Raw genomic sequence first — 22,479 nt, forward strand, 5'->3', positions numbered from 1 at the left:
TATCATCTCTCTTTAGGATAGGTGAGAACTTACTGATCTGTGAAGGTTGGACAACCAGGACCCCACCGATCCCGAGAATGGGACTCAGAGAAGCCACATAAGAATTGAGAAGAAACCTCCAGTACGAGACGCTTCTCCATTTCTGGTCTATGGGTAGAATTATAGAAGTACTCTTCAGCAGTACCAGAGGGAATGACTGGAGCGGTGACGCACGTGTGGCCACAGCTCCATCTGAATTGGGCCCTAATCTTGGGACTAGTAGGAGTCCCAATGGTGGAATCTCCAACAATCAAGAAGTTATCTACCCTTTGTATAGGTAAGTACTGATCTGTGAAGGTTGCACCACCGTGACTCCCACCGATCCCGAGAATGGGACTCAGAGAAGCCACATAAGAATTGAGAAGAAACCTCCAGTACGAGACGCTTCTCCATTTCTGGTCTATGGGTAGAAGTATAGAAGTACTCTTCAGCAGTACCAGAGGGAATGACTGGAGCGGTGACGCACGTGTGGCCACAGCTCCATCTGAATTGGGCCCTAATCTTGGGACTAGTAGGAGTCCCAATGGTGGAATCTCCAACAATCAAGAAGTCATCTACCCTTTGTATAGGTAAGTACTGATCTGTGAAGGTTGCACCACCATGACTCCCACCGATCCCGAGAATGGGACTCAGAGAACCCACATAAGAATTGAGAAGAAACCTCCAGTACGAGACGCTTCTCCATTTCTGGTCCATGGGTAGAAGTATAGAAGTACTCTTCAGCAGTACCAGAAGGAATGAGTGGAGTGGTGACACACGTGTGGCCACAACTCCATCTGAATAGGGCCCTAATCTTGAGACTAGTGGGAGTCCCAATGGTGGAATCTCCAACAATCTAGAAGTCATCTACCCTTTGGATAGGTGATAACTTGTTAAGTTGTGAAGACTTTTTTACGTAGGTCTTCTGCCCTCATATATTGGACCTCTTCTGCCCATACGGGAGGGGCTAGGTCTGGTGTACGTCTTTGAGGTTTGACCTGGTGGCTTTGTGTCCTCCTGAGGAGGTGACGCCTAGACTCCAGATTATTATAGACTTCAGCCCGGACTTAATATATATTCATTATAGGAACTGTCATGGTCTTAATTTGGTGGAGCACCCAGCTGAGAAGCAGGTCAAAGGTGGAGGCGGAGGCGGCAATAAAAGGTCTTTGTAGTGTGAGACACTTCATCATTAGGACATAAAATCCACTCAGTTCCCTATTCCAGATATTGGCTACTTCATGCTCCCGTAAAATACCTCAATAACTAGAACGGAGCCCCTGTTATTAAGGACTGTGGGGCGTAACGACTCCCGGCAGTCACTTCCAAATTAAAGGCATTCCTGTATATCCCCCCAGTGTGATACAGGCTTGTAAAACTCATAAGGGAGGGACATGAGCAGGCGGAAAATTAAGACAATATCTAGTGTAAATCATAGAAAATCAATCTGATCGCTGGTGACTCCGCCCCACATAACTCCTCCCTCTTGTCAAAAGTTTATCTGAGAACTAAAGCTTACTGCAAATATGAGACAAAACTGCAAAATTTGACCTCCAGGAAAACTTTAGTAAATTTCCCCATAATTTCAAAATGATCATTAGTTCTCCTTAAAGGGGTGGTCACATGTGGGACATCCATATCAGCTTCTGTATGTTTTGCTGATCTACTGGGAAGCTTGATGTGATCACTTCTTATTTCCGCAGTAGACACTGCACGGTTGTGTTGGGTCCAACAGGAATATTGGACATATGCCAGATACGACAACCCCTTTAAGAGTGTCTTTATACTAATCGTTTAAAAAAACAATGACGTTGCTTTATGCGGGCGATGGCTTTAGTTTTGCAGATTGAGATGGTCCTGTATCATAAAGCTTGGCACATCTTGACCTGTAGGACTGTATTAATGATTAACTCTTTCATAAACATACAGTGATCATGACGCGGCACTCACCCTCTCAGTACTCAGGCCACATACATACAATATCGAAAAAGTGTGTCATATATAACTATCCACACATTTCCATTACAAAAAATGATATTAGGATCGAGGTTCTTACAAGCTTATGTAAAAGGAACCATTGAATTTTGAAAATAAAAATCACTATACATTTCTGAAATAGCGACACTTTTGACTAGAGGTCATTTCTGGTATTGCAACTCAGTTTTTTTTCTTAAACAAACTCCTTAAAGAGCGACATCATCATGAATATGCTATAACCAGTGACAACCTATATAGCCCCCACCCTGAATATACCCCATCCCTTTCTCCCAGAATCCATATCTCTCAGGACCCCATTGTATCAGAATAATGAAGGACTACAAAGAGCATCTCTCCCTAGAGGACCCAACATGTTCATGTATTGCCCTTTGATTAAAAAAGAGAATCATGTAATTCTCTTTTTCACCAGTGGTGTCACTGTAGGAAAATTGAACACCTGCTACCAGGTTCCTCTGCCGATCACTGCTGATCACTGAAGAATCTGCCCAACCTGTTTGGGATCTTTCAAAGAAATTTAAAATACACCATATCATCTGGTTGGTTTACAATTGTGACCTGATAAGATGGTGGTCTTCTTCTCAGGACCCCCAACAATTTGAGAAAGAAAGGCTACAATGAGTGCTTCTCATGTTGGAGGACCCAACATGTACTGGTAATACCTAAGATACCCCTTTTTCCATCAAAAATGGCAATATAGGAACACCTGCTACCAGGTACCATTGCCGATCATAACTGATCACTGAGGATTCCAGCTACAGGACAACTAGGGATCTGTCTAACCAAAAGAGATTGTTCAAAACATAGATGGTTCACAATTGTGACCTGAGGGATGGTAGTTCTCGTCTCATTCCCCCCCCCCCCCATCTATAATAGGTGTCTCTCACACTGGAGGACCCAATATTTCCTGATAAACTCTCTTGATTTTCAAGACAACTATGTAATACCTTTTTCCACCAGTGGTGGTAGTGTAGGAAAATTGAACACCTCTTACTAGGTTCCTCTGCCAGTCACAGCTGATCACTGATGATTCCAAGTACAGTGTGAGGATGTGGACTGTCTTACCCCATCCCTACCCCGAAGACAACTGCAGTATGCATATGTAATGTGAACAGTGGTATGTGTATGTGTATAATCCCTATGTAATATGTTACGGTAATGTGTAGAAAAGCAGGGCAAATGCCAAACCCCATGATAGTGTATAAAGATAAGTGTTTATAGATAAAAGAAAGCAAGGATTTTATTAGTAATATACGGTAGGAGATAGGAAGATAAGGTATAGTTAATGTTAGGTACAGGCCCAAGGATGGGAGGGGAGTAAAAGGTGAGGGACTTCCTGATCATGTTTGGTTAGGAGTAGTGGAAGGTTTAAGCAAGTTCTTCATGGAGTTCAAATGCAGGGGGCTGCTGGGCCAACACGGGCCCATCACTTAGGGCAGTGGATTGCCATACCACTCCTCCATGCAGATCCATTTGTTGGGACTGGGACCTCAAGATTGGCACCAGGCTATCGGGCCTGCAGGGGAAGATGGACAGGGATCCTCAAAGGTGGAGAATCATGGAAACCAGGGTTAACTGACATCGATGGAGAGAGATCCCTATAGGTAGTGAAGACAGCAGAAAAAGGGATGCTCTATCGGGAATGAGTGCTAGGGCTGAAGGCATGTCCGGTACTTGAGGGAAAGACTGTTTGACTGTTGAAGAGCACTTAGTGTCCCCTGGGTTGTGTGTGGCAGTTCCTGAAGATGGAGGCCTGGAGTCAGTGAAGGCCAATGGCCTACAAGTGAGTGTCATGCATCCCACACCTAACAGCACACTGGAAATAGGACACGATTTTACTGCAGGGCGCCAGAACGTTCAGGAGCTTCAGCTTGCCCATGACTAACCTTCTCGGGCACCTTACAACAGGACAACCTTCTAGTAAAAAAGGACTGTAAAAAGTAGAGAGGCATCTGATATAATCCATACATTGATCGTAATTGTAAAGGACGGTCTTAGCCCTGGAGAAATGTGGTCGGAAATAATGACCATGGGGCCATGGAGGTTCTTAGTGACCAACTGGGAGGGGACAGAAAAGTTAAAAAAGCAGAAATAGGCACAACAACCACCATTGTTCTTAGAGGAGAAATGTGTTTGTGAAGACCCGAGGCGAACCTGTCATAGGATAAGAATGGTATCTTTCAATATCTCAGATGCCATCCGTCATTGTGAATTACCTGTCCCTCTGGCATGATAAGTGATTAAGTACCGGCAAGAATCATCCATATAAAGCACACATTAGTATGGAAATGTGACGTGTGTTTACATTACAATACTCCATTCACTTTACGGGTGTTTTAATCTGACCATGAACCAGAAACGTTGTTTCACAGCTGTAATTGCAAACAGAAAATAAGTTCACGTGAAAAGACTATCAAATGGGTTTCAATGATCCTCTCGGTATATTGTTCTAGGATTTGATGGAGGAAGGGTTTGAGAAGAATAATGCATAGGATGAGAGAGAGAAACGTCATTATCGACTGGTGGAACCAGACATGACATTTATATAAATACCGCAGTCAACGTTCCTCTAAATGTTCCTTCAGTTATGGATAAAAAACACATTCATCTTTAGATAGATTCAAAGAAAAATTCCCAAGAGCTCAGGATTTTCATTTCCAATCCAAATCTCTTTGCCGCAAGTGCTGGGTGGCTATTTACATTCCTCGCGAAGGCTGAAGGCTCTGGTGTCTCAGACTTTACTTGTTTGCATGTGCCCGTTAAATTCAGAGTTCCGTGACGTGAGCATGGTCTCCTGGATTCGACTGCTCTTTTCTTGCCTATTTTCAGTCAGGTCGGCATCCTTGATGCCATTGCTTTTGCGAAGGCAGAGAACTTTCTGAAAGCTCTGCTTGAAATTGTCCGACAAGAAACCATAGAGGATTGGGTTGGCACAACTGTTGGCGTAGGACAAGATGACAACAAAGAAATACACGCCAACATATGCCGGTTCCTCTGGGACAATAAATGTTAGGTTGACTATGTTCAATATGTAGAAGGGAAGCCAACAAAACACAAAAACAGCCACTATGATGACTACCATTCTCGTGACTTTACGTTCTGATCTTCGACGCCTGGTGGATCCCACACGAAGACCAGAAGACTTTACCTTAATGACGATTAAAAGGTAGCAGAGGCAAATCACCAGTAGAGGTCCAAAGAATCCCAACACAGAGGTGTAAATAATGAATGCAGTAGACCAAATATTCACCGGCTCAGGCCAGTTGATGTTGCACGTGTGGAAGTCCTGTTGGACATCTGAAAAGATGACAACTGGGAGGACTACCAGAAAAGAAACAGTCCAAACAGTGGCGCTAATTAGTTTGGCCACTCGAGGTCTTCTCCACTTTGTTGACTTTATTGGATGGACTACTGCCAAATAGCGGTCAATGCTCATAACTGTAAGGCAGAAGATACTGGTGAACTGGTTTATGCCATCAACCGTCAACACCAGCCTGCAAAGAAAAGTTCCGAAGGGCCAATAAGAGATGGCATTTTGGGTGGCAAGGAAGGGCAGACCTAACATAAAGAGAACATCTGCCACCGCCAAGTTCAGAATGTAGATGTTGGTGACAGTCTTCATCTTGGCATAACGTAGGACAACATAGATGACAAGTGTATTCCCACTGAGTCCAATGGCACAAACCAGCAAATAAATAAAAGGGATGAGGACAGAGCTCATTCTTGACATCGAGGCCTCAATCACTGTTTCATTACAAGTCACATTCTTGCATATTGTTAAGTTGAGTTCCTTCACCCCTGGCTCTAGGAGAGAAGCCATTGGAAGAGATATTGGGTCCATGGTCATGGTAAAATGATCTTCTTCAAAAGAATGGGAGCAGGAACTTCACTGAAAAACAAAGAAAATAAATGTGACTGATTAAAAATGAAGAGGAAGTCAAAACCATAAATTAGAAAGAGCTAAATTGACCTCATTGTAAGTGCACCCATAGGACACTAATGTAATTATACTGCAAATATGTTCAAGAATGTAACTACTATAATACTGCCCCTATGTACAAGAATATAACTACTATAATACTGCTCCTATACACAAGAATATAACTACTATAATACTGCCCCTATGTACAAGAATATAACTACTATAATACTACCCCTATGTACAAGAATATAACTACTATAATACTGCCCCTATGTACAAGAATATAACTACTATAATACTGCTTCTATGTACAAGAATATAACTACTATAATACTGCCCCTATGTATAAGAATATAACTACTATAATACTGCCCCTATATACAAGAATATAACTACTATAATACTGCCCCCTATGTACAGGAATATAACTACTATAATACTGCTCCTATGTACAGGAATATAACTACTAAAATACTGCTCCTATGTACAGGAATATAACTACTATAATACTGCCCCTATGTACAAGAATATAACTACTATAATACTGCCCTATGTACAAGAATATAACTATTATAATACTGCTCCTATGTACAGGAATATAACTACTATAATACTGCTCCTATGTACAATAATATAACTACTATAATACTGCTCCTATGTACATGAATATAACTACTATAATACTGCTCCTATGTACAAGAATATAACTACTATAATACTGCCCCTATATACAAGAATATAACTACTATAATACTGCCCCTATGTACAAGAATACAACTACTATAATACTGCCCCTATGTACAAGAATATAACTACTATAATACTGCTCCTATGTACAGGAATATAACTACTATAATACTGCTCCTATGTACAAGAATATAACTACTATAATACTGCTCCTATGTACAAGAATATAACTACTATAGTACTGCTCCTATGTACAAGAATATAACTACTATAATACTGCCCCTATGTACAAGAATATAACTACTATAATACTGCCCCTATGTACAAGAATATAACTACTATAATACTGCCCCTATGTACAAGAATATAACTACTATAATACTGCCCCATATGTACAAGAATATAATACTATAATACTGCTCCCTATGTACAAGAATATAACTACTATAATACTGCTCCCTATGTACAAGAATATAACTACTATAATACTGCTCTTATGTACAAGAATATAACTACTATAATACTGCTCCCTATGTACAAGAATATAACTACTATAATACTGCCCCTATGTAGAAGAATATAACTACTATAATACTGCTCCTATGTACAAGAATATAACTACTATAATACTGCTCCTATGTACAAGAATATAACTACTATAATACTGCCCCCTATGTACAAGAATATAACTACTATAATACTGATCTTATGTACAAGAATATAACTACTATAATACTGCTCCCTATGTACAAGAATATAACTACTATAATACTGCTCTTATGTACAAGAATATAACTACTATAATACTGCTCCCTATGTACAAGAATATAACTACTATAATACTGCCCTTATGTACAAGAATATAACTACTATAATACTGCCCCTATGTACAAGAATATAACTACTATAATACTGCCCCTATGTACAAGAATATAACTACTATAATACTGACCCTATGTACAAGAATATAACTACTATAATACTGCCCCTATGTACAAGAATATAACTACTATAATACTGCTCCTATGTACAAGAATATAACTACTGTAATCCACGTCTGAGCAGAGAACGTGAAACTAATATAATTACACTAATATACTGTAATAATTGGAGTAAATCATGTCCGGCTTTTATATTTTCTTACATAAAGCAGATTCCTACATCTATTCATGCTATAAAGCTGAACATCTGCTGGCTGAATGCTCCATCCTCTCAGTATTATCTGCAGTACACCGCAGGGACCAGCTGTGAAGACGTCGGGTCACAGCGGAGAATTCAGCATTATTTACTGCAGAATGTTTAAGAATGATGGAAGAATTCCCATTAAATAAACCCACGGTTGTATCACTGCCTGCAGAGTGGCCCTATAAAAGTAATGCCCTGGCCAGCTGCCTACTCCGCCTATCCTTCATCCCATATCTGCACATTAGTTTCCGCTGGATACAATGTAACAAAAGGACATATTCAACCCATATGTTAATCAGCAGAAAATTGCTTATTTGGCAACGTTTCATGGCAGAGAGTCAATGACATGTAAGGGCTTCGCGGTTGAGTTGCTTTGACGGATGCAACATGAATGGACAATTACATCAGAGACCATTTCCACTCAGTGTGGGACTGTTCCACATCCTTAGGTTTCTATTATTTAGGTCTTTCAATGGCAAATTTTGAGATAGGCTTGGGCTGTGGTATGCTTCGCTAGAAGCAAATATTGACCATGGACCTTCTTGGCCAAGTCTTGGGCAGATCATCCTTCTAGGCTAAAAGAGAACTGGTTGACCTCACCTTGGGCCATGAGATGTGACCACCCAACTAGTGCCATAATTTGGTGCTGTGAGAGGGGTGTTAATACTTATTTAACCCATAAACTGCCCTGAAGCTTATTCTTGGCTATAACTTCATTGATGTTCAACCCAACCTCATCTTTGGAGGAAGATTGTCTTCTACAGGTTCTCATCTCATGAACATGATGGAGCACCGATCACCAACGTAAATTCCACCGGCTTCTCTCTGTATCAATGGCCGTCCGTCACGTTCCTTTGGGCTTGAGTCAGCAGTTTGCTTACTTTCAAGAGAGACTTCAAATCAATAAGAGGCCAGGAAAGCGTAGACAATAAGTCCGTGTAGGACTGAATATGGGAAACTACCCTGAATCCAAGGCTGGACATCCCATAGAATCTGCTCATGAAGAAGCTATCGGACTCATTAAGTAGAAAGACCTTTCCATTATGTTACCAATATCGGGGGCCAAGGCAAAGGATATACATTGGGGCATAAAGTTTTTGGAAAATAGTCACTACAAGGCCACTCCAGATCTATGTATTCGTATTTGTCAGGAAGATATTAACTATTTTTCCATTATGCTGTGGGACCAAGCCCTGCTTGTAGCCCCCTCTTTCTCCCTCTTTGTGAATTTCTACTCCTCCATTCCTTCAACCAAATGTCCAAGAAGTATTGTTTCTCCTTGCGGAGAGTGACATGTTAAGCATGTCGAGGTGAGGAGACTTAAAGCCGCAATGCTTCTCTGGGAAATATGCAAATTGTCTCTTCAGAGAGGAAGAGGACTAGAACTCTAGTGCCACCTATTGGAAGTAGCAATCCTAACAGTCAATGTCGACCCTTTAACGAGCTGGTTTGGCTTTTATCCTAAGTCATGTGACAAGGCTCGTTAAAGGGTGGACATTGACTGTTAGGATTGCTACTTCCAATAGGTGGCACTAGAGTTCTAGTCCTCTTCCTCTCTGAAGAGACAATTTTCAACCAACTGGTCATTCTGTAATGTGAGTTTTATGGCTCTGCCAGCTAGCAGAGCTAAGTGTGTTTTCCCGCCAGGAATCTCTCTGTTTCCTGGGCAGAACACTGAAAGTCAAATTTAATAACACACAGTAATCCTAGAAACATGAAAATTAGATTTCCAGGATCTTGGCAATTGGGGTTACGCATGGCAGCGTTTAGCTGCATTTAGGGCCATCAGAAACCTGGGAAATTAATTTCTGCCCACCAGTAAATCACAGACATACCGTGTTTGGACTCTAAAGAACGGTAAAATCACAGGGAGAAAAAATAATGCTAATATCGTTGGCCTGTAGGCTTCCAGGCCAGAGATATGGAAAAAAGGAGTTTTAAGTAACTTTCCAAAATAGGTGTACCTCCCGGAAAACAGTCCACATGTGAGGTCAGCTAAGTGGGAGTCCCTAAGTCAGACAGCAGTTAACACCATGTTGGGGTGCTGAATCATCTCCTTGGGAACCCTCCTCCCCTTTATCAACACGTCATACTTGTGACTGAGATTTAGTAAGTTTCGTACCTTTATCCCTTTTATTTTATAACTGTTTGTACATACGTGTATTTTGTCTCATTGTGATATCTTTAGTATCTTTTGTAAACATTGCCGATTTTTTCTGGAGTAAACTTATAAATTTGCTAGCTTCGTTCTTTGATCAAACCGACACGTACTCCACGCAAATTCACGCTACCTGGGGTTGGTTTCTGACTCGATATATAGGCTTGGTAACGGATCGGGCTTATATCTAACAAGGAACTGGTGGCAACCTACCGTACTGGTGGTACGGGGGGATCCTGGCAGTGATGGACGGAGGTTTATATGTGTATCCTCGGCCTGGGACTGGTGATCTATACTGCCCTCAATGCAGAGTGCCCCAATAACCAGTACTTGAGAGGGCAGCCTCTCCTGCGACTACTTATCCTAGGTGCAGTTCCCTTACTGACCTGAGGGTAAGGGGGGCGCCAGTGAGCTGCAACTGTGCAAGCTCCATCGCAGATTGGTGATGGTGGGGTGATATCGATATCCCCCGGCTCTCTTGTCTACAAAGAGGGGTTTTCGTGACAGTATTATGCGCAATGTGTAGAGTAGTATTACCTTACTACTTACTTACTAGGTAACAGTGTTCTCTAGGGTCGGTGCTGGCGCCAGTCCTGACTACAGTCCCCGCAGAGTCCGCTGCTCTCATCCCTGTCATTTACATTGCTCTCCCACAATTCCAGTCCTGTTGTTTTATCTCCTTCATCAGGTAACAGCTCAGAAAGGACGTATTCAATAGGAAAAAACCACGACTAAAATTAGATTCGCAGAAGTAATTCTGGTATTCTGGAGAGCACTTTTCAGGGAATTGTCCATTTACCCGTGAAGTGTAATGATAGCAGGAGAACCTATAAATATTAGTGGGGAGAGCTTTCAAATGGAATAATTGCAAAGCAGTAATATTCTCTAATGTAAAAGCGTTCTTCAGTGCACTCCGCGAGCAAGGGATCAAAGAGCAAGCCACCGCCGGTCACCGGGGACAATGGCAGACGGCCGAGCTGCAGGGAACGGCGGGTAGTTATAAGGACATCAGGCATTGAAGGCCACAGGGATAATACACAAAGTGATGTCACAGTACAGGGATAATACACACAGTGATGTCACAGTACAGGGATAATACACACAGTGATGTCACAGTACAGGATAATACACACAGTGATGTCACAGTACAGGGATAATACACACAGTGATGTCACAGTACAGGGATAATACACACAGTGATGTCACAGTACAGGATAATACACACAGTGATGTCACAGTACAGGGATAATACACACAGTGACGTCACAGTACAGGGATAATACACACAGTGATGTCACAGTACAGGGATAATACACACAGTGATGTCACAGTACAGGGATAATACACACAGTGATGTCACAGTACAGGGATAATACACAAAGTGATGTCACAGTACAGGGATAATACACACAGTGATGTCACAGTACAGGGATAATACACACAGTGATGTCACAGTACAGGGATAATACACACAGTGATGTCACAGTACAGAGATAATACACACAGTGATGTCACAGTACAGGGATAATACACAGTGATGTCACAGTACAGAGATAATACACACAGTGATGTCACAGTACAGGGATAATACACACAGTGATGTCACAGTACAGGGATAATATACACAGTGATGTAACAGTACAGGGATAATACACACAGTGATGTCACAGTACAGAGATAATATACACAGTGATGTCACAGTACAGGGATAATACACACAGTGATGTCACAGTACAGGGATAATACACACAGTGATGTCACAGTACAGGGATAATACACAGTGATGTCACAGTACAGAGATAATACACACAGTGATGTCACAGTACAGGGATAATACACACAGTGATGTCTGTCATGTTCCCAATGGCAGGGAATTAAACACATAACACGGGCAAAAACAGGACGAGCTCTAGGGTGATGGAACCTGAGCTGACCGCGATCCTGAACCTCAACACTCAACTAACAGCAGCCGGGGAACGTTCCTGGGGGGACTCTAGACGTCTCGCGCCAGCCGGAGATCTAGCTACCCCTATCAGAAGAATCACAGACCTATCTTGCCTCCAGAGAAATATTCCCACAGAAATAGCAGCCCCCCACATATAATGACGGTGAAATGAGAGGAAGGCACAAACGTAGTTATGAAAACAGATTCAGCAAAATGAGGCCCGCTTAAGCTAGATAGCAGAGGATACAAAAGGTGAACTGCGCGGTCAGCTTAAAACCCTTCAAAATACCATCCTGAAATTACTTGAACTCATGTGCCAACTCATGGTACATGAGTGGTAATTTCAGCCCACTAGAGCAACCAGCAGCAGAGAATTACATATCTGCAAGCTGGACTAAAAACATGAAAGCAAACATGAAACAGGGAAATCCAGACTTAGCTTGTCTTGAAGGCCTAGGAGCAGGTAGCAAAGGTAACAGAGACACACTGATACATTGATAGCCGGCAAGGGAATGACAGGAAAGCCAGGTTAAATAGGAAACACCCAGCCTCTGATGGACAGGTGGAAACCAGAGACCGCAACCCACCAAAGTCACCCAGTACCAGCTGTAACCACCAGAGGGAGCCCAAAAACAGAATCCACAACAGATGTCACAGTACAGGGATACAGATCCCATCACTAGAGGGTGGACATTTGTGGCCCGCGGCATACAGAGGGTGGACATTTGGGGCCCGCAGGCTTTCTGAGTCCATACATTCACCTCCCCCATAGGACCCCCCTCCTATAAAGCAGGTAAGCTGCAGGCTTTTATTTTCTGGGGCTGCCAGTGATCAGCTGTAGAAAGTACCTGGCAGCAAGTGCTCAGTTCCCCTGCAGCTCCCCCACAGGGCAATAAAAGCATTACACAATGGAAATCAATAGAAAGCGCGGTCCCCCCGGGAGAGTCTCGTTCTCAGAGGCGATTTCCCTCTTTTGATTCCAAACACTCTAATAATGTTTTTCCTGAATCCCCTTTCAGTGAACGGCTGTAATCGCTGTAATTCCTCCGGCAATCCGTCCTTAACAGCATTAAATCCGCTGTAAACCTCCTCCTCGTTTGCCGCTGGTGGGTTCGGCACTGATATCACGCGCTCCTCGTCCAGTTATGCCAGGGAATTACACAAAGTGTCAGGTCCTTCAGCACCGACGCGCGTCCTGGGAGCGGCTGCAGCGCTGCCATTGTCTCCGGGCTCAGGATTAGTGGCAGGGGTGTTGTACTAATCTCGTCGTGGGCTCCGCGTATTCCCGGTGTTGGCAATGCCCGGCTGCTTGGAAAGGACCTTTTGTGTCAATTTTAGAACTTTTTTTCTTTACTTTCATTGAATATTTTAGAATTACGCAAAAATATGAAAAACGTCTACGTTTAAAATTCAGCCTTTCCCCTTAAAATAGTCAATACCCTTGGGAGTATTAATTATTTGTCTGTGCTAGACCACCAGAGATCGCTGCATTTTACCCCTTTCACAACCCTAAACCATCAGCATGCCAACATTTTTCCCCCTTTAACTGCCCTAGACCCCCAGGGATCCCTACTTTTACCCTTTCACTTCTCTAGACTACCAGGGATACCTACATCTTCCTCTTTCACTGCCATAGACCACCAGAAATCTCTACTTCTACCACGTTCACTGCCCTAGACCACCAGGGATCCCAACATCTCCCCCTTTCACTGCCCTAGACCACCATGGATCCCAACATCTCCCCCTTTCACTGCCCTAGACCACCAGGGATCCCAACATCTCCCCCTTTCACTGTCCTAGACCACCAGGGATCCCAACATCTCCTCCTTTCACTGCCCTAGACCACCAGGGATCCCAACATCTCCTCCTTTCACTGCCCTAGACCACCAGGGATCCCAACATCTCCCCCTTTCACTGTCCTAGACCACCAGGGATCCCAACATCTCCTCCTTTCACTGCCCTAGACCACCAGGGATCCCAACATCTCCTCCTTTCACTGCCCTAGACCACCAGGGATCCCAACATCTCCTCCTTTCACTGCCCTAGACCACCAGGGATCCCAACATCTCCCCCTTTCACTGCCCTAGACCACCAGGGATCCCAACATCTCCTCCTTTCACTGCCCTAGACCACCAGGGATCCCAACATCTCCCCCTTTCACTGCCCTAGACCACCAGGGATCCCAACATCTCCTCCTTTCACTGCCCTAGACCACCATGGATCCCAACATCTCCCCCTTTCACTGCCCTAGACCACCAGGGATCCCAACATCTCCTCCGTTCACTGCCCTAGACCACCATGGATCCCAGCATCTCCCACGTTTACTGCCCTAGACCACCATGGATCCCAACATCTCCTCCTTTCACTGCCCTAGACCACCATGGATCCCAACATCTCCCCCTTTCACTGCCCTAGACCACCAGGGATCCCAACATCTCCCCCTTTCACTGCCCTAGACCACCAGGGATCCCAACATCTCCTCCTTTCACTGCCCTAGACCACCAGGGATCCCAACATCTCCTCCGTTCACTGCCCTAGACCACCAGGGATCCCAACATCTCCTCCGTTCACTGCCCTAGACCACCATGGATCCCAGCATCTCCCACGTTTACTGCCCTAGACCACCATGGATCCCAACATCTCCTCCTTTCACTGCCCTAGACCACCATGGATCCCAACATCTCCTCCTTTCACTGCCCTAGACCACCATGGATCCCAACATCTCCCCCTTTCACTGCCCTAGACCACCAGGGATCCCAACATCTCCTCCGTTCACTGCCCTAGACCACCATGGATCCCAGCATCTCCCACGTTTACTGCCCTAGACCACCATGGATCCCAACATCTCCTCCTTTCACTGCCCTAGACCACCATGGATCCCAACATCTCCCCCTTTCACTGCCCTAGACCACCAGGGATCCCAACATCTCCCCCTTTCACTGCCCTAGACCACCAGGGATCCCAACATCTCCTCCTTTCACTGCCCTAGACCACCAGGGATCCCAACATCTCCCCCTTTCACTGCCCTAGGCCACCAGAGATCTCTAGCGTTACCACTTTCACTGACACAGGCCCTGGACCACTAGGAATAATTAAATTTACCTCTTACATCATTAGACCACTAAGTATACTGACATTAACTCCTTCACAACCCTAGACCACAAGGGTTTTTTGCATTAAACCTTTTGCTCCATTAGATATTGAGGGTTGCTGCTAATGAAGCTTTTACTGCCTTAGACCACCGGAGAGGCTGGAGTTGACTCTTTCACTTCACTAGACCACCAGGGATACTGACATTAACTTCTCATTCCTCTAGACCACAAGGAATACTGACATTATTAACCCATTCATTGGCCTGTTTACCATGGATGCTGACACCGTCACTTCCCTAGCCACCAGGAATATTAACATGAATTCCTTTATTGCCCCAGACCACCAGGGACACAGACAATAATCTTCACTGCATTAGACCCAGATGTTAATACTATTTCAGTACTCACTATTTGTGGTGGAGGAGACCCTATAATTATAAGTTATGATCTCTAGATTGGACGAGGGACAACTTACTGATCACTGGGGGTCCGATCAATGGGACCCCCAGAGTTCCTCAGAATGTGGCTTTGTATCCCAGGAACAGGGATTTCTGTCTTGAATGGAGAAACGGTGTGAACGCTCGACCTCGGCTCCATCTATCGTCTATGGAACTGCTGGAGAAAGCTGCATCCTGCGCTCGGCCATTTCCAGCAGTCTCATTTATAGGATAACGTACGATTTTGGGAGATTGCCCCTAAAGTATTTTGCCATTTAGAAAATACTAAAATATGAATTTAATTTTTTTTCTCTTCTAAAACAAAACGATAAAAATCTCTGCTTTACGGAAGCGTTCGGGGACATCAATCAGCGGATCCGGGAGCGACAATCAGCGAAACTCTGGTGTCATGTGATGGTTACAACATTCTGCCCTCTGGTGGCCACTGCCTGCACCTGCTGCAGGGACAATATTGTTTCCTGACTCCATGGGACAGAATTAAAGGTGTTTTCCAGATTTATGTGAATTAGGTTTATTAATCGTATATTGGAAAGTTCTTCACCTTATAATTACAGTTTGTGTTTTCATTCAGTGCAATTTCATTATCTCTATCGACTCCAAAAAATGGGGGCAGCACCCCAAAGTCACAGGATGAAAAAATGGCCGATAATCGGCCCCTGCTGGGTGTGTAGGTTTTGGAGATGACCTTGGAGGCTTTGTCTTCATCTATGCAAGGAAACAAGCTGCTTTTACTGTTCTATCTTCCAGTGGTCTGAGATGAGGCCCCCCTTATCCTTGTCCCATGTGTGTCCTCCGTGCTGAGACCACCCCCACTCTCCTGGGCAGTCAGTGAATGGCTGGAGTAGTGGTCATTGCTGGAGACTCCACACCAGCAGTTTCCCATTGATTCCATGTTATAAAGTGACTGTTCAAATGCTGAATGTGTAGGAGATAGTCAGCGTGCCCTGCACCAGCCCTTCTTCTCTCTCGGCCCCTCTTCTCTATTAGCCCTTTTTCTCTCTCGGCCCCTCTTCTCTCTCGGTTCCTCTTCTCTATTGGCCCCTCTTCTCTCTTGGCCCCTCTTCTCTCTTGGCCCCTCTTCTCTCGGCCCCTCTTCTCTCTCAGCCCCTCTTCTCTCTTGGCCCTTCTCTCTCTGAGCCACTCTTCTCTCTTGGCCTTTCTTCGTTCTTGGATCCTCTTCTCTATTGGCACCTCTCCTCTCTTGGCCCCTCTTCTCTCTCTGCCCCTCTTCTCTCTTGGCCCCTCTTCTCTCTCAGCCACTCTTCTCTCTCAGTCACTCTTCTCTCTCAGCCACTCTTCTCTCTTGGTTCCTCTACTCCACTGGCCCCTCTTCTCTCTAGGCCCCTCTTCTCTCTTGGCCCTTCTCTCTTGGCCCCTCTTCTCTCTGAGCCCCTCTTCTCTCTCGGCCTTTCTTCGTTCTTGGACCCTCTTTTCTCTCGGCACCTCTTCTCTCTTGGCCCCTCTTCTCTCTCTGCCCCTCTTCTCTCTGGGCCCCACTTCTCTCTCGGCCCCTCTTCTCTCTTCAACCCTCTTCTCTCGGACCCTCTTCTCTCTCGGACCCTCTTCTCTCTCTGCCCTGCTTCTCTCTCGGACCCTCTTCTCTGTTGGCCCCTCTTCTCTCTCGGCCTTTCTTTGTTCTTGGACCCTCTTTTCTCTCGGCACCTCTTCTCTCTTGGCCCCTTTTCTCTCTCTGCCCCTCTTCTCTCTGGGCCCCACTTCTCTCGACCCCTCTTCTCTTTCAGACCCTCTTCTCTCTCGGCCCCTCTTCTCTCTCGGCCCCTCTTCTCTCTCGATCACTCTTCTCTCTCGGCCCCTCTTCTCTCTTCAACCCTCTTCTCTCGGACCCTCTTTTCTCTCGGACTCTCTTCTCTCTCTGCCCTGCTTCTCTCTCGGACCCTCTTCTCTCTCGGCCCCGCATCTCTCTCGGCCCCGCTTCTCTCTCGGCCCCGCTTCTCTCTCGGACCCTCTTCTCTATCGGACCCTCTTCTCTCTCGGACCCTCTTCTCTCTCTGCCCTGCTTCTCTGTTGGCCCCTGTTCTCTCTCGGACCCTCTTCTCTCTCTGCCCTGCGTCTCTCTCGGACCCTCTTCTCTCTCGGCCCCGCTTCTCTCTCGGCCCCGCTTCTCTCTTGACCCCTCTCCTCTCTCGGACCCTCTTCTCTGTTGGCCCCTGTTCTCTCTCGGACCCTCTTCTCTGTTGGCCCCTGTTCTCTCTCGGACCCTCTTCTCTCTCTGCCCTGCTTCTCTCTCGGACCTTTTTCTCTCTTGGCCCCTCTTTTCTCTTGACCCCTCTTTTCTCTCGGCCCCTCTTCTCTCTCGGCCCTGCTTCTGTCAGCTCCACTTTTCTCCGCCCCAGTAATCCCCCAATATTTTTTTCTGCTCTGAGCGGAGCATGTTTCTCCTCTATGATATTGCAGTGACATCAATCATTAACCCACAGGAAACATTTGTCCTGGGCAGATATGGGCACAGGACTGGAAACCCTGATTGTCATGTAGTTAACCCTTCACTTCCACAGCTACATTCCAGAACAGTGACCAATCCGAGCAGTGGAGTCGCCAGGATCTGGTACCAGGGTCACCAGCCATCATCATACTTGTGCCAGTGGCTCAGATGGTCTCATACACCACCAACTCCTGTGTATACCAGCAGTGTGTATACACTACATATATAATACTGCATTGCACACTGCACACTAAGCTATGGTCCATTTAGGGGTCTGGGAAAGCTGAGTGGTCACCATTGTCTAGTGATGCAACCCCAGTTTTAATGTAAATGCAGAATTTGGCAATGTTGCCTCAAAATCCTTTGTTACATTAGTTTTTGGGAAAGCTGGACAACCGACAATGTCACTACCACTATGGCTTCTATAGGAGATGTCACCCAACTTTCCCCCGATTCTGTCTTTGTAGTCAGTAGTGTGGTAGTGTGGGGACCTGCATAACCAGGCTGAATGGGAACCAATATCGGTTATAATGGATAGATAGATAGATAGATAGATAGATAGATAGATAGACAGATAGATAGATAGATAGATAGATAGATAGATAGATAGATAATAGATAGATGATAGATAATAGATAAATGATAGATCAATAGATATGGGATAGATAGATGATAGATAGATAGATAGATAGATAGATAGATCAGGTTATATCATCTATTACACATTGATTGTAACATATTGTCGGCTTCATTAGTCTATAGATTGTATAGTGGGAGCTTAGGTGATTGACGCAGAATGGCAGGAATAACAACAGGTGGGTATTACAGGGGGCATGCAGTCACATACTTAGATAACTTGGGGCACATACACAATCGGGGGGGGGGGGGGGCAGTACAGACAGAAGTTAGGATTTGGATACAACCAGAATTCCAGGTACAAACATAATGTCGAGATTTGGGAGGTGCGCGGAGCTAGACGTTGGGGAACAGACATAGAAATAAGGAGGCAAACAAAGCAGAAAGGATTTTTTGGCACAGATATACAGCCAGAATGTGGGAAACACACAGCTAATATTTGGGGAACAGGTGTAATCAGACCTCAGGGCTCAGCCGGGGGTGAAGGTGCAGGGACAACCGGAATATGGCTCATTATAGGCAGGCAAAACCACACAGCAAGGATGGGGGCACAGGATGGAGGGCACAGGATTGGGATGCACAGGATTGGGGGGCACAGTATTGAGGGCACAGGATTGAGGGCAGCAGAGCCACAACTAGAGTCTTCCTGTATCTAAATATATTTACCAAGGCAGAAAAATATATTATTCCCCAGAACATAAATTGTGACAGACCCCCGGCTGTACAGAGCCCCCACATGTACAGTGTATATATATATATATAGTATATATATATATATATATATATATACACACACTGAGGGTGTAGGGTCCACAGCTATAATGGAGAAGCTGAGCAGATCCAGCAACAGAGGATCCATAAAGAGCAGTGACCCTAAATATCCAGCTATGAATGTACCCCCATCATCATCATCCCCCACTGACAAGACCTCACCGGTCAGAGATGGGTCAGGACATTCCTTGCTATGGATCATACAGATGTAGCAGAGCTGAGTTTATCATAAGTAGCAGCAGATGGTGACATCGCAATGTGTTCTCACTTCTCAGTGATTTTACATGGGACTGCAGGGGATCGATATCGTTGTTTCAATTCAATTTAGTGATCAAATGTCACAAACTCCTGAGCCCCGGAGCTCAGCTCTGCTCCATCCCCGTGTGAGGGTCCTGCGCTCCCGGGACCACAAGCTCAGCTCTGCTATATCATCGGGCACTTACCGGAGTCCGTCTCGTCTGCTCGGCTGCTCTCACCAGGTCTCCCATGTTTCCTCCCGGTCTCGGGGCAGAGTCCTCAGTGGTGCAGGTGAGGTCCACTGAATAGTCAGTAGTGCAGCCTGCCCGTTTCCCTCTCTCCAGCAGGCACACAGCGATCCTGTGTAAGCCTCAGTCGTGCAGTTTTCACCTGTCCTTGGTGGTACAAGCTGATTCACTTCAATAGTTGTCAGTAATGCAGACTGCTCTTTTTGTATAATCCCCAGTAGTACAGGCTGCACCTGTGCAATAATCCCAGTAGTGCAGCCTGTTTCTGTGCACCTGTCCTCAGTAGTGCAGCCTTGATCCTGCCCTACAGTCCATAGTAGTGCAGCCTGATTTTGAAAACTTGTCCTCACTAGTGTAGTCTGCTTATGTGCACCTGTCCTCAGTGCAGCCTGTTTTTGTGCACCTGTTCTCAGTAGTGCAGCCTGCTTATGTGCACCTGTCCTCAGTAGTGCGGCCGCATTCTATGCACCTGTCCTCAGTAGTGCAGCCTGATTTTTACACGTTTCCTCAGTAGTGCAGTTTGTTTCTGTGCACCTGTCCTCAGTAGTGCAGCCTGTTTCTGTGCACCTGTCCTCAGTAGTGCAGCTGATTTCTGTGCACCTGTCCTCAGTAGTGCAGCCGATTTCTGTGCACCTGTCCTCAGTAGTGCAGCCTGTTTCTGTGCACCTGTCCTCAGTAGTGCAGCCTTTTCTGTGCACCTGTCCTCAGTAGTGCAGCCTGTTTCTGTGTACCTGTCCTCAGTAGTGCAGCCTGTTTCTCTACACCTGTCCTCAGTAGTGCAGCCTGTTTCTGTGCACCTGTCCTCAGTAGTGCAGCCTGTTTCTGTGCACCTGTCCTCAGTAGTGCAGCCTGTTTCTCTACACCTGTCCTCAGTTGTGCAGCCTGTTTCTGTGCACCTTTCCTCAGTAGTGCAGCCTGTTTCTGTGCACCTGTCCTCAGTAGTGCAGCCAGTTTCTGTGCACCTGTCCTCAGTAGTGCAGCCTGTTTCTCTACACCTGTCCTCAGTAGTGCAGCCTGTTTCTGTGCACCTGTCCTCAGTAGTGCAGCCTGTTTCTCTACACCTGTCCTCAGTAGTGCAGCCTGTTTCTGTGCACCTGTCCTCAGTAGTGCAGCCTGTTTCTCTACACCTGTCCTCAGTAGTGCAGCCTGTTTCTCTACACCTGTCCTCAGCAGTGCAGCCGGTTTCTGTGCACCTGTCCTCAGTTGTGCAGCCTGTTTCTGTGCACCTGTCCTCAGTAGTGCAGCAGGTTTCTGTGCACCTGTCCTCAGTAGTGCAGCCTGTTTCTGTGCACCTGTCCTCAGTAGTGCAGCCCCAGCTTCTTCTCTGCTCTCCTCCAGGATCCCGCTCCAGTCATTGTGGTCGGAGTCTCCTCACTGGTGACAAATCCACTTACATTGTCAGGAGAGTCACAGGCGGCTGCGGTGGAGGAGCTCAGTGGGGTCCTCGTCCACCTGCTGCGCTGCAGATGCGAGTGAGGAGCTGAGCGACTCCGGCAGCTCCTGGTGGATCAGCCCCTCACTGTGATGTGGGGACTGGGGAGGACATCCCTCCTGTACAGGACCGGAGACATGCAGAGCCTCATGCACACTGTGCTGTGGGAAGGTGTGTGCTGCCTAATCCAGGGGAGGAGAGGAGGAGAGAGGGGAATAAAGAAAAGGAGAGGAGAGGAGAAGAGGAGAGGAAAGAAGGGAAGGGGGAAAGAGGGGAGAGAAATAGCAAGAAGAGGAGATGAGAGAAGAATAGGAGAGGGAAAGAGGGGAGAAGAGAGAAAAGAGGGGACAGAAAAAGCAAGAAGAGGAGAAGAGACTAGGAGAGGGAGAAGAGGGGAGAAGAAAGGAAAGAAGGGTGGGAGAAAAGAGTGCAAAGAGTAAGAAAGAATAAGATAAGAGAAGACGGGAGAGGAAAAGAAAAAATAGGAAAGGATAGAAGGAAAAGGGGAGAGAGGAGGGAAGAAAGAGAGAAGAGATTAAAGCGGAGAAATAATAGGAGAGGAGATGAAAGGAGGAAAGGAGAGAAGTGTTGGTAAAGAAAAAGAGGGAAGAGGAGAGAATAGGAGAGAACAGTGGAAACAAGAAAACGGGAAAGGAGATGAGCAAAGAGGAGAGGACACGAGAGGAGAGATAAGGGGAGAGAGACAAGAAAAGAGGAGGCGAGAGGAATGGAGGGGAAAGAAGCCGAGGAGTGAGGACAGAAGAGGTGGTGGGTGGCCCAGGATTGGCAGGGCTGACGCAATGTTGGTGAAATCCCATGCCCCCATAGGGTGAGGTTGGTGACATGTAGTGGTGGCTGAATGCTATGTGTAGATACAGGGCGGCTGTGGGGCGGCTGTGGGACCATAACTCTGTATCCTGACAGCTTCCCCATGTGTCCATAGATTGACTCCTAGTCTCTGTAATATGTCATTATATCCTGTGATGTCATCAGTTATAATGGTGACATCATCTCATATTGTGACTGCAGTGATGTCTTGACTTGTGTTGTATTAGGCAGCTGTGGCCAGAGTGACAGTCAATAGAGAATTTTTAGAACTGGCTTGGAGGTTGAGTATAGGAAAAAAGCTACTCTGATGTAGTATTTCCTCTTTTCACTCCGGGGAAGGGACATAGAAGAAAGCAGCTCTGATGTAGCATTACTTCTTTTGATTCCGAGGAAGGGAGATAAAAGAAAGCAGCTCTGATGTAGT

At 45.6% G+C, this 22,479-nt stretch overlaps 1 protein-coding gene across 2 annotated transcripts; it reads right to left on the reverse strand.

The window, feature by feature from the left end:
• Positions 1-3,171: 3,171 nt before the first annotated feature.
• On the reverse strand, positions 3,172-21,385 carry LOC143785499 (somatostatin receptor type 5-like). Of its 2 annotated transcripts, none has more exons than XM_077274404.1 (2): positions 19,754-21,385; positions 3,172-5,902 (listed from the first exon to the last, which is right to left on the reverse strand). In XM_077274404.1, the coding sequence occupies exon 2, from the start codon at positions 5,858-5,860 to the stop codon at positions 4,745-4,747; it is 1,116 nt and encodes a 371-aa protein (XP_077130519.1). In that variant the 5' UTR covers positions 5,861-5,902; positions 19,754-21,385; the 3' UTR covers positions 3,172-4,744. The 2 variants fall into 2 exon arrangements, with proteins under 2 accessions (XP_077130519.1, XP_077130518.1); XM_077274403.1 differs by lacking the exon at positions 19,754-21,385 and adding an exon at positions 10,519-10,937.
• Positions 21,386-22,479: the final 1,094 nt, after the last annotated feature.

Source organism: Ranitomeya variabilis, chromosome 7 (genome assembly GCF_051348905.1).
Source record: "Ranitomeya variabilis isolate aRanVar5 chromosome 7, aRanVar5.hap1, whole genome shotgun sequence".
Lineage (NCBI taxonomy): Eukaryota > Metazoa > Chordata > Amphibia > Anura > Dendrobatidae > Ranitomeya > Ranitomeya variabilis.

What these genes read in the sequence shown, in the direction of transcription:
- LOC143785499 (XM_077274404.1), bottom strand. Translation starts at nt 5,860, where the DNA reads ATGACCATGGACCCAATATCTCTTCCAATGGCTTCTCTCCTAGAGCCA.